General features: G+C 40.4%; 1 protein-coding gene across 1 annotated transcript in view; it reads left to right on the forward strand.

The window, feature by feature from the left end:
• Nucleotides 1-9,892, forward strand: part of LOC111864510 (dipeptidase 1) — a 31,805-nt gene extending 21,913 nt beyond the window's left edge. The window contains exons 9-12 of the mRNA XM_023851804.2: nucleotides 2,262-2,352; nucleotides 6,046-6,121; nucleotides 7,331-7,481; nucleotides 9,527-9,892. Coding sequence (XP_023707572.1) covers nucleotides 2,262-2,352; nucleotides 6,046-6,121; nucleotides 7,331-7,481; nucleotides 9,527-9,706 — 498 coding nt within the window. The 3' untranslated portion in view covers nucleotides 9,707-9,892. The remainder of the gene's footprint in view (nucleotides 1-2,261; nucleotides 2,353-6,045; nucleotides 6,122-7,330; nucleotides 7,482-9,526) is intronic.
• The last annotated feature ends 1,395 nt before the right edge of the window (nucleotides 9,893-11,287 follow it).

Here is an 11,287-nt window from a genome sequence, read left to right on the forward strand (position 1 = left end):
ATATTTTCTTTTATTAATTATATTATTATCATTGCTCCTTATATAACTAAATATTTATGTTCCACTGAACACAATCGTTTTTGAGAGGCTAGCAGTCGCTGATCTAGCCAAATTTCACCGCTTTTCATGAAATCCGAAAGCTCATTACAATCTGCGTAATCAGCCCACAACTGGTCCATATTTTAAGCCAGATAGATCTATTTCTTTCAAGCCAACTCTAATATTATCCTTCCACCTACAGCTAGACCTCCGAAGTTCTCCCTTTATTCCAAGATTTCCGACAAAATTCTGTATGTATTTCTTTATCTCTCACACCTTCTCACAGGTTCTAGATCGGATGATTTGATTTACTGGCACTCTGGTTACAAGTTCTCTTAATCACACATAAAGCTACATACTTTAAGTCCACCGATGCAAGCACACAAGGATTTTCTGTCTTCACTAGTCGTCTCCTGGCAAAGTATCTCAACACAGAAACTATCACTTCAGATCACTATGAAATGTTCTTGCCATTTCTTGTTCAATTAGCCTAGAACCTAGAAACTCAACTAAAACTCCGTCCTCCAGTTTCTGTTCGCTAGCTTGGTTCTGCCGCTGCTTAGGAATTCTGCTCATTTATATTGACGCAGCACGGAAACGCGTAATAGAAAATACATATCACTTGACTGCTACCTAGCCAGTCCTTTGGTGCGTTAGCTGGACGTACAGAAACACATCACGTGACCGCACCCTCTGTTGGGTGAAGTCACCGAGGACACAAAGAAAGCACTGCTCCAGTATTTTTGGTCGCGTGTGTTTTGCGGGCGTTGTCTAGCAATGGATTTGCATGTCACAATATTTAGCGACGCACAGAATTATGAAGCTACTTATTATGAAATCCTCAAGCTTCTTGCTACTGGCCTCCATCCCAGAACCTCTAGCCACACACCTTCAATCTGCATTCCTTCCTTAAGTAGAGAGACAAAGTTTTACGCCCAGGCAAGGCTCCAGTCGATGAGATAGGTTTTAGTAGGAGAAGGGATGCTGAAATATTCATAATTCAATGGTACTAGGGATTTCTCGATTTTGAGCTCCTCTTGATGTCTTCATGAATGTAATCTTTATTTGTTACTGTCATTGCCAATTATTTGAAATTATCACAGTTTCTATGTTACGGTGTTTCCGTGAAAGATAGTCTGAATAGGACCAAACAATGTTTTGACCCATTTTAAACACTTCTAGTTAGTCTAATTAAATTCATGGGAATGTCAAATTCAGTAAATAAATTGTACAATGCTTCTGTCCTAAGTAAATTCCAAGCTTTCTTTAAGTGTATAAACAACAGATGTACGATGTACTGTGGCGCTGTACCCCCCATTTTCTTCTTTCATTATCAGGCCAGTGCAGAATATCTGATTGGATTGATCTATAAGTCAAATCTGGCGCTGATTATTCCAGTAATTTCGTCTAAGTATGAAGCTAAACTCGAGAAAATAATTTAATTTGCAGGGTCAGTCTTGATTGTGTTAATTTCTTGTCGTTCTCGTAGACGTATGGTGTGCTACTACTTCACTTTGTATAAGTGTTATTTCTACGACGTATTTCGACCATACAAGGTCACCATAAAATAGATACTTTTATGTAATTGCTGCACTCTATTGCTCTTTCTACTATATTATTCTAAAACTTGTTTAAAATTAGTTCCAGTTATTAATGAAAGGTTCCTTTAATTTATCGTTCTAAGTTGTAATTCATAAAACACAACGAAGGGTGCCATCTTCTTGGAAGTGAGGCTGTGTAGTCTGGCAGCTCATTTCCCAGAAGTTACTAGGAGCCCGAAGCTTCAATAACGAGTATTCTTTTATTGCTTTTTCATTTACAATTTGTACAAAAATTTCTTCTCTTCCTTTCACATTATTCCTCTGTTTTGTCTTTTGTCTTCTTTTCCATATACTTCTTCTTCTTAATTATTATTAATCTTACTGTTTCTCTTATTTTTATTGTCTTCATTTTTCTTCTCTGTCATCTTCTTTATTTAACTTCCGCTTACTATTCTTCCTCGTCAGGTTTTCTCCGTTTTGTTTTTCTTCTCCTCAACTTCATCCTCTGCGAGATGGCACTTTGTGATCTGCTGAGTTCCAGTGTAACGCGATATAAGTAACGTCCTGTTCTACGCAATTACGCATTCCCTGTCTGCAAGATGTTCACCCAGCCGAGAATATTCTCTAGTAAAAACACGCGTAACTCCGCATTATGTTACTGCAGTAACCTTTCCATTGCAGCCTGGCAACGGTGGGATCGTAATGGTGAACTTCTATTCTGGATTTGTCAACTGCAAGAGCGCAGCTGAAGCAACTCTGGAAGACGTTGTCGGTATGTACACTGAATTAGTTCCCACGAAGGAAAGTCTTCCTAAAGCGGTTTAAAATTAATCAGTTGATTAAAATATCCTCTGTTACAAAATTTAACACAATCATTTGAAAATTCGTCTAAATCAATGCCAGTTAATACCATTATTACCGTTCTTCCCAGCGGGTATACTTTTGCCACGCGCTAAGAAGAACTTCCTCACCTCTCTTCTTTTCTTCTCATATGTTGATTGGGCAACAAAAAGCTCAAATTGTGGTTACTTACAATAATTAAATTTAAAGTTAGGAAAGAGAGGTAAGTTTATGTGGGACTAGCTAGGGTGGTGCTAGGGCTGAGTTCTTCCTCAGGGTGGATGGCGGGGCCTCGGCTTAAGTTTGGGGAAGTTATGAACTCAGTGCTACACACTCAGCACTTAAACGCTGGTAATATTTATATGTATGATTTATAGGCTTGGTTCGAACACACATATAATACACTTTGCTATAAATACTTCTACTCCCTTAGCAAGGTTACGTGAGCTGTTATGTATAATAGTTTACCCGACCACCTGAACTTGTGTTAATTTAAACTTTCCAAATATGAACCGCAAGGATGGCAGTGGCAGTGGCAGTGGCAGTGGCAGTGGCAGTGGCAGTGGCAGTGGCAGTGGCAGTGGCAGTGGCAGTGGCAGTGGCAGACCACTGAACTCCGAGAGTGATCTCTCTGAAACCCTGAGGTCCTCTGTCCATCAGTTCCTCTGATATGGCACACCCATAACCTGTACTGATTGGGTATATTTGAAATTTGGGAGTTTACTAAAATTTCTTAATCTCCAGTCAGCTAAATGCAGTATAGAAATTTGGTCCTTAAAGTTCTAAAGTCGCTTTTGACAGCTCGCTGATGGATACTGCTCTTAGCGTGGATATCCAGCACGCCCCCTTTAAGTTTACGACGTACCGAAAATGTCACACGTCATATTCTCAAAGTTAGCAGAAGTTTCCAGGAAAAAGCAACGGGGATTCTTCCTGTGGAACAGCAAGATTGGGAATAGGTCATTTCCTGTGAGCAAGGATGTGACTATGTCCCATTGTCTTTGCCTATTATATTTACTGGTAAATAAACTCAGTACTAATAATTCTAATTATCCCTAAATCTATGGGTGGGAGCACGCGGTAGCGTAATTGGTCGAAGTACTATGCTAAAAGCCGGAAGGTAGCAGGTTCGAATCTAGATGAGGTGGCTTTTTCAATTTACCCAATCATTTCAGCAGCACTACGGCCCTGGGGTCGACTCAGCCTCTAACAGAAATGAATACCAGGAATATTCCTGGAGGTATAAGGCGGCCGACTCGTAAGCCTGACAACTTTACCGCCATCTGTGAACCGACTTTCTAGCGAAAATGTGGGAGCCTCGACGTCTCACAACCCTATGGGCCTTCACGACTTGTTACAAGGCTAGCTTTACCTTTACCTTTAGCCTAAATCTAGGACACGGCATCGATGCGGTTACGCTATTTATTATTGAAATCAGCCAATTAATTACAAATAATTGGAGGATAGACGCGCTGAGACACGAACATGATCCTTAAACCTGGTTTTCTTTACAAATACGAAAGCGTGCTGAAAGTCGCAAGGTGACGGAATACAAAATCTCAAATAAACTGGTTAGAAAAACATGTACCCCATTGACATATTCTATATCTTTATTTTTGTGGTATTTCCTACAGATGAGTTCTTCACATGTGGTTTCTAACCAAAATTTTGTGGAGATTTCTGGTTTATTTCGAGCGTTATTACATGCTCGTTGATTGACTCATCCTGACAACATGCAGTGAAGAATATAAATCAAAATGAAGTTCCGTCTTACGCAGGTTATATGAGGTTTGAGGTATTCACTGCAGTCAAGGTTCATTTAGTGTTATGGACTATGACGCCATATAGTCTGATAGGTAGTTATCGACATTTCGGAGGGAAGTAAAGCCTCCAACTTCACGGTGGAATGAATATAGAGGCATTTCATTTCTCTGAAACGGTCTATAACGCTTTCTGAGTAAAGAGAATCGGAAATTGGACATTTAAATACGCATGTTATATTTCCGGAGGAAACGAGTTCCTATTTCTATCCCTTGAGTTCCCCGGGTTGCCGACTTCGGAAGAAGTCTGAAGAAGACTTAAGAAAGTCCACGGCAAGAATATGTAACAAATTCCAGAATAATCCATAATTACTGACGTTTCTTCATTGGTAATTACTTCCTCTTATTTTTCTTCGCTCTATACGAATCAGACCTTCCGACATGACAACACAACAGGAAAACAGAGGAGCAGATCCACATCCTCTGCGGGATTCGAAATCTAGCTTCCAATGTTCGAGTGATACAAGAACATAACGTACTACAGATCAATCGAGTCTAGCATGAGATGTATTCTTTTTAAGTACCAGAGGGTACGCGGTAGCGCAGTCGGTTGAGGCACTATGCTAAAAGGCAGACGGTAGCGGGTTCGATTCCTGAGGACAATGGAGTTTTTCAGCTGACCTAAACCTTCTAGCCGCACTATGGCCCTGGGGCTACTCAGCCTCTAACAGGAATGAGTACCAGGCATCATCCCGTGGGTAAAGGGCGTCCGGGGCGTAAGGCTTGACAACCTTACCGCCATCTGTGGACCTACTGCACAGAAAATGTGTGGGCCTTGACGTCTCACAACTCTATGGGCCTCCGAGGCCTGTTACAGGGATGGAAAGGTTCAGTTTTATACATAAACCTCGTAGCTCTTTCTAAATGCGTAGTGCTTATCGTTTCACTTAAATGTGAAAGCGAAGCATAAAGTTTCACAGGACTAGAATTTCACTGAGTACTTGTGTAGGTACTTGATGGTTCTGTTTGCTTCCGGGGAGAAATAATTATAACAATTCTTTGATAAACCGAATGGAAAGCAAGCCAAGTCATACAACTGACATTACAAAATTAATTGCTAACAGAACAAAATATCGCATAATAATAGCAAATTTGAGTACATTGATGATTGTATCGAACAAGCATTACAGGATAATGTTATTTCTAACAACAAAGAACCTTAGCAAAAATTGTCCCAAAGCCAACTGCTACTTTAACTGTATATGGATGAACATAGCCTCTTAAGGATTTGCTTATGTCTACCGTTTTCCTTCACGATTATTAATATAAATATTATCCCTTGAAATTTTCATGAAAATTGGTATGAACTTCATGCCATGGGGTCTCCCATAATCTGCATTTATTTTAGTTTTCTGTCATCAGCAATACCAAAGTCAGGTGATTTGGAAAGTTACCAGAAGATAAGATGGTGCCATTGAATGTACCATATTAGCCCAAATATAAGGCGAAATTCCTGTCCAAAAGCTATTTCTTGGAAAAGAGGGGTCACTTTATTTTCGTGACCTTCAGAATAAATTTGTAAATGATAAGTTTTAATTACTAATTCTAATGTTGTTTGTGAAACTATCTAGAATTACATTGAAGATATTAATTTTTAAATTTATTTTCCTTAATATTTACTTTTTACTTATTTTTGTTTACAAAACTTAGAACTAAATAGCAATCAGTGTTGTCAAAAAAAATATTTTTATGGTTTTCACTTTAAAAAATAAGGGATCGCCTTATATTCGTGCATGTGCGGTAGTTGTTTAAAATACTGTACAATGAAAGATTTTTAAAACGCTTGATTGCATATTCTGTTTCAGCACACATTAACCATATCCGCACTGTAGCTGGAGTGGACCATGTGGGGATTGGTAGCGACTATGACGGTGTAGACAAGTAAGTTTGCCTGCAAAAATCTTAATATTCATTACGGGACATAGTAATTCCGAAAGCGAGCAGTTGTAAATACTTGGGAATAATTTTACGCAGCGATTTAAGTTGGGCTGATCAAGTTAATTGCACGATGAAAAAAAAAACCTGGAAGGCGCTTCGTTTTACGAGTCATCTTAAAAAAGGAAATAGTAACACTGAAAGTTTACCCTACCATGACTTCTACGTCCGCTTCTTGAATATGGGGCGGCGTGCTGGGATTCTTACAGGAAGGGACCGATAAATGCGCTAGACCGGGTCCAAAACATGGCGGCTAAATTTGCACATCATAGAAATGATCCAAATTGGGAAAACTTGACAGAACGCAGAAAGATAGCTCGCATATTTGCTCTCTTCAAAGCGTACGCGGGAGAAGGGTCTTGGAAGGCTATAAGCGATAGATTACAAAGACTAGGTTATCTGAGCAGAGGCGATCATGAGAGGAAAATTGGGAGCAGAAAGCAAAAGAGAGATATCGGAAAATATTCCTTTGTAAATAGGATCATCCAGCTCGGGAACTGCAACCTGCAGATGCTTTAGGGACTCTCTCCAGTAAACCAAGTAATTGTAGGAAAAGGGTTAGGAAAGTGATAAATAAGGCAAAGTGAAAGTGTGGAAGAAATCATAAAAAATGCAGTGAAGTGAAGTGAATTGGAATTGAAGTGGATGTGAAGTAAAGTGAATTGTGATGAGGATGTGAAGGGTACGTACTAACTGTAGTGAAGTGGACTGGAGGGAGGTCATGATGAAATGTGAGTGCGTCAGTTCATAACATTGCGTATTTCAGTACTGTTACTGTTTAGTGTACAGTATTCTTATTTTTATTAATATTAATCTATATAACTGCAACTATAATTGTATTTGTTGTAGTTGTAATTGTATTTGCATTGTATTCATTGTGCGTAGTGTGTACTTCATTGTTTGTGTAGTTTCGTGTGCTGTGTCTTTTTTTGGGGAGCGGTGTGTTATTTTATGTGATGTGTATTGTGGGTTGCTTCTTATTTTAGTCCCACTGTCACCGGATAAAAACATTTGCAGTTAAAATAATAACTCGAAGCAAAGCCCCTAGTTTAGCAAGAGCTTCAAGTAAGTGTGAACTGACGCCTTTCAGTCAGGGCAGGACAGCTAACTCCGTTTCAGAATTTCACAGCTACTTGTGTCGTGTGTGTTTCGCAGAGTGCCAGCCGGCCTCGAAGACGTGTCTAAGTACCCAGATTTGTTCGACCGTCTTGCAGACAGCCGTCCGGGGGAGCCCACTTGGGGTACAGAGGACCTCGAGAAACTTGCAGGCCTCAACCTCATAAGAGTTCTAGAGGAAGTCGAGAAGGTCAGTTACTCATAGAGTCCTTGGATCCCTTCTTATTTACTGACTTACATTACAAACCGTTCCTAATCTCCCTACACATCTACTTCCCGCCTACATTTGTACCACCTACTTACTTCCTTATTCAGGCCGCGCCATAGCTCAAGCGGTAAGTCGCTGGCTTCCCACCGCGGCGGCCCGGGTTCGATCCCGGGGTCTGGTCAAGTGGGATTTGTGGTAGACAAAGTGGCACTGAGGCGAGTTTTTTTCAAGTACTTCGGTTTCCCCTGCCAATCTTCATTCCACCAAATTCTCCATCAATATAATCATCCGGGGCAGGTACAATAGGCGAATCAGTGGCCGCCGTGCCGAGTGGACCCAGCTGGACTCCATCCCCCATTAAGCGAATTAAAAAAAAAAAAAGAATATCAGCAGTGAATCACTGAAAGCCCAAAATCAGCAAATATTATTTGACAGAAAAATCAACAGATTATAGACATTATGCTGCATAGTTATAAATTGGTATTTTTTCCCTGGTCTATAGTTAAATTTTCACCGCATCGAAATTTGCTCCTATGCAAAAACACTGCGTTATTAATGCGCGTAGGATACGCACTTTACGTCAGAACTAGATGGACAGCTTCACGTTCTGACCGTTTCTTTCTTCAGATAAAAATCTGAAGGAAGAAATTTACCGTTTACAATCTGTTTTCCGGACGAAATTCATGATGGATAATAATTTTAACATAAAAAAATGCAGTCAACATTATTTTCACCCTCGATTTTTGCATTCTCACTTTCTGAGTTTCTATGCACCTTTTATGTCATTGAAACACACGTGTTCTCGATAATCGTTCTTCACTGTACATATTTTTCAACCTTTAAAACCTTTCAGCAGCTTCAGTAACTTCATTCCTGCACTTTGTTCATTTTGAAGCCTTCGACACGACGAAAAAACTAAATTCACCAAAACAAATGTAATCCTCATAGGCATCAACCAAACAAGTAGAAACTTGCATATCTTATAAATATACTTTCTTGGTTCATTCTCGACAGACAGAATTAGTAGTGTTCCTCTAATAGCGTCAGTCAGGGAACTTTATTGTCACACCGTGTACTTCTAAGTTTGCTGTTGCTGTTCCTAATTGATCTCTCTTTCTGCACCAAATATTCATTTCAGTGCAAGTGGAGTGTCAACATTCCACCATTCCTTCATACTTGCTTATCACCACGACCCTGAGGTCCGCGACCAGGCAATATCTAATCAGCACTTAAGGACTGTATTCCTTCTCAGCAAACAGATATTATTTTCGTGTCTCACAGGAAACACGTTATGCCTCCGCAGCGAAGATCAATTGATCAGTGTTGTTTAGGAAAAAATCGCTTATCACGAGAATCATATGAAAATACATTAATAACTCTGGACAGAATGCAGAGTTCTGTAGTGTATATGAACCATTGAGCTTTAAAGAATTAAGTTGGAGGCTTCATCTATGTCCCATCACTTTGTTGGGCCACAGAATAAGGAAGTTTTCATTTTATATATGTGCGAAACAACAATATATAAAAAATAAAGCTATCCCTGTACCAGGCCGTGAAGGCCCATAGGGTTGTGAGACGTTGAGGGTACCACATTATCTAGACAATCGGATCAGAGATGGCGGTAAGGTTGTCAGCCTTACGCGCCGGCCGCGCTTTACTCCCCAGGAAAATTATTTAATTAATTCCTGGTACTCATTTCTGTTAGAGGCTGATTCAACCCCAGGGCCATAGTGCGGACGGAAGGATTAGGTACACTGAAAAAATTCAATGACCTCATAGGGACTTGAACACGCGACCTTCCATATTTCGTTACAAAATTGTTTACAACTTTCGTTAGTTTCAGAAAAACAAAATGTCTTACCTAGAGCAGTGGTTCTCAACCCTTGTGAAGCCGCGGCCCGGCGGTTGAGAAACATTGATCTAGAGAATAAAAAAAAAANCAATTTCTGAAACTTCATAGCTTCTGCAGTTAAAATCGTGCATTGATACATCAGTTCAGCATATCGTAACAATTACTTAATGTCTAGGTTCGAGACCAGCTGGCAGCCGAAGGTGTGGAACCATATGAGGATCTCATGCCCAGATCTGATCTCGGCAATAATGATGGCTGCATAACCGACTCATTTTCTTTCTTGAAGTCGCCGCAAGTGGGTATCGATTTCGGCCAGTTGACGCCTCGCCGTTTTTCTCATGGCATTTGTGATTGAAGTTCAGTACCAAAATTATTAAAATAAAATATGAAGTCTATGGTATGTGTTTGAAAAGCATCATTGATCAACAAAGTTATATGTAAGTTTATTATAACATATTTCAATACAATCTGTAAAATATGTTATGGGATGTACCGGAATATACAGAATATTTCATTTACGGCCTTACTGAAATTACACTTTATGTTTTGTTCGATGCAACTAAAAATAAATCCTACGGACCAACTTTGCCCAGAGCTCCCTCATGTCGGCTGTCACTAAACTCTGATTAATAGTTCATTATATAGCACAGTTTAATCTGTGATCTTCTGTATGTTATGGATCAATATGACTAGAAATTTGAATTACTTATCCAGCTGGAAAAATGCTGGTAAGTTACTGAGTCACAAGGAGACGGACAGACAAAAAACCAAGACATGATATCCACATATTATATTCTTTTACTTTGTAAAGCACACCTGAGAAGTAATGAACTACGACTTCTGCTGCACTCTCTCGACCATACCAACTTGTCCCATCCCACCAGTTTGGGTTTAGCAGTAAGGACTCAACTATTGACCAAATGCACAGAATAACCGATGTCATAGAAAAATCTCTTGGAAATAAAAAAGTATGCTCGACAATATTTCTGGACATAACACAAGTATTTGATCGAGTATGGCACGACGGCCTGATGCATAAACTAAAATCGATTCTTCCTGATTCGTACTATCAGCTCCTCAAATCATACCTAAAGGGGCGAAAATTTCGCATCAAACACGAAGATACGTACCCGGTGTTCCCCAGGGAAGCGTTCTGGGACCGGTCCTCTATTTACTTCATATCAATGACGCACCACAAACGCCGAACTGCACGACTGCCACATTTGCGGACGACACCGCAGCGATGGCGACAGGAAACACAATCGAGGACTCAACAACAAAACTGCAACGAGCAGCTGATAATATCGCCACCTGGACACGTAAATGGCGTATCAAGCTCAATGAAACCAAATCTACGTACATCGACTTCGCCAACCAAAAGATTAATCAGCGATCAATCTCACTAAATGGAGTAAGAATACCGCCTGCCAACACAGCAAAGTACCTCGGAATTACACTTGACGCCAAACTCCGATGGAAGGAGCATATTAAGAAGAAGCAAGAGGAACTGCAAATCAAATTTCGAAAAATGTACTGGCTGACCGGACGTCGATCAGAACTGTCAATGTACAAGCTGCTCCTGTATAAACAAAGGCTGCGCCCAGTCTGGACATATGGCGTCCAACTATGGGGACGTGCGAAAAAATGCAACATCGAAGTAATCCAACGATACCAGAACAAAGTACTAAGACGCATAGCAGATGCGCCCTGGTATGTACGCAACAGGGACCTCCATCGAGACCTCGGTGTCGAAACAGTCGCATCCATTATTGCAAGATACGCCACGACTTCGACACCACGTCAATGAAGAAGCGTCCAGGCCCCTAAATGTGGGAAACCTAACCAGGCGACTCAAACGGACCAAACCTCACGAACTAGCCAAGCAGCCCGACAGCTAAGGGATCCCCTGGGCGAACTTAACTTCACATAATCTTAG

The sequence above is a fragment of the Cryptotermes secundus genome, unplaced genomic scaffold (assembly GCF_002891405.2).
Source record: "Cryptotermes secundus unplaced genomic scaffold, Csec_1.0 scaffold948, whole genome shotgun sequence".
Lineage (NCBI taxonomy): Eukaryota > Metazoa > Arthropoda > Insecta > Blattodea > Kalotermitidae > Cryptotermes > Cryptotermes secundus.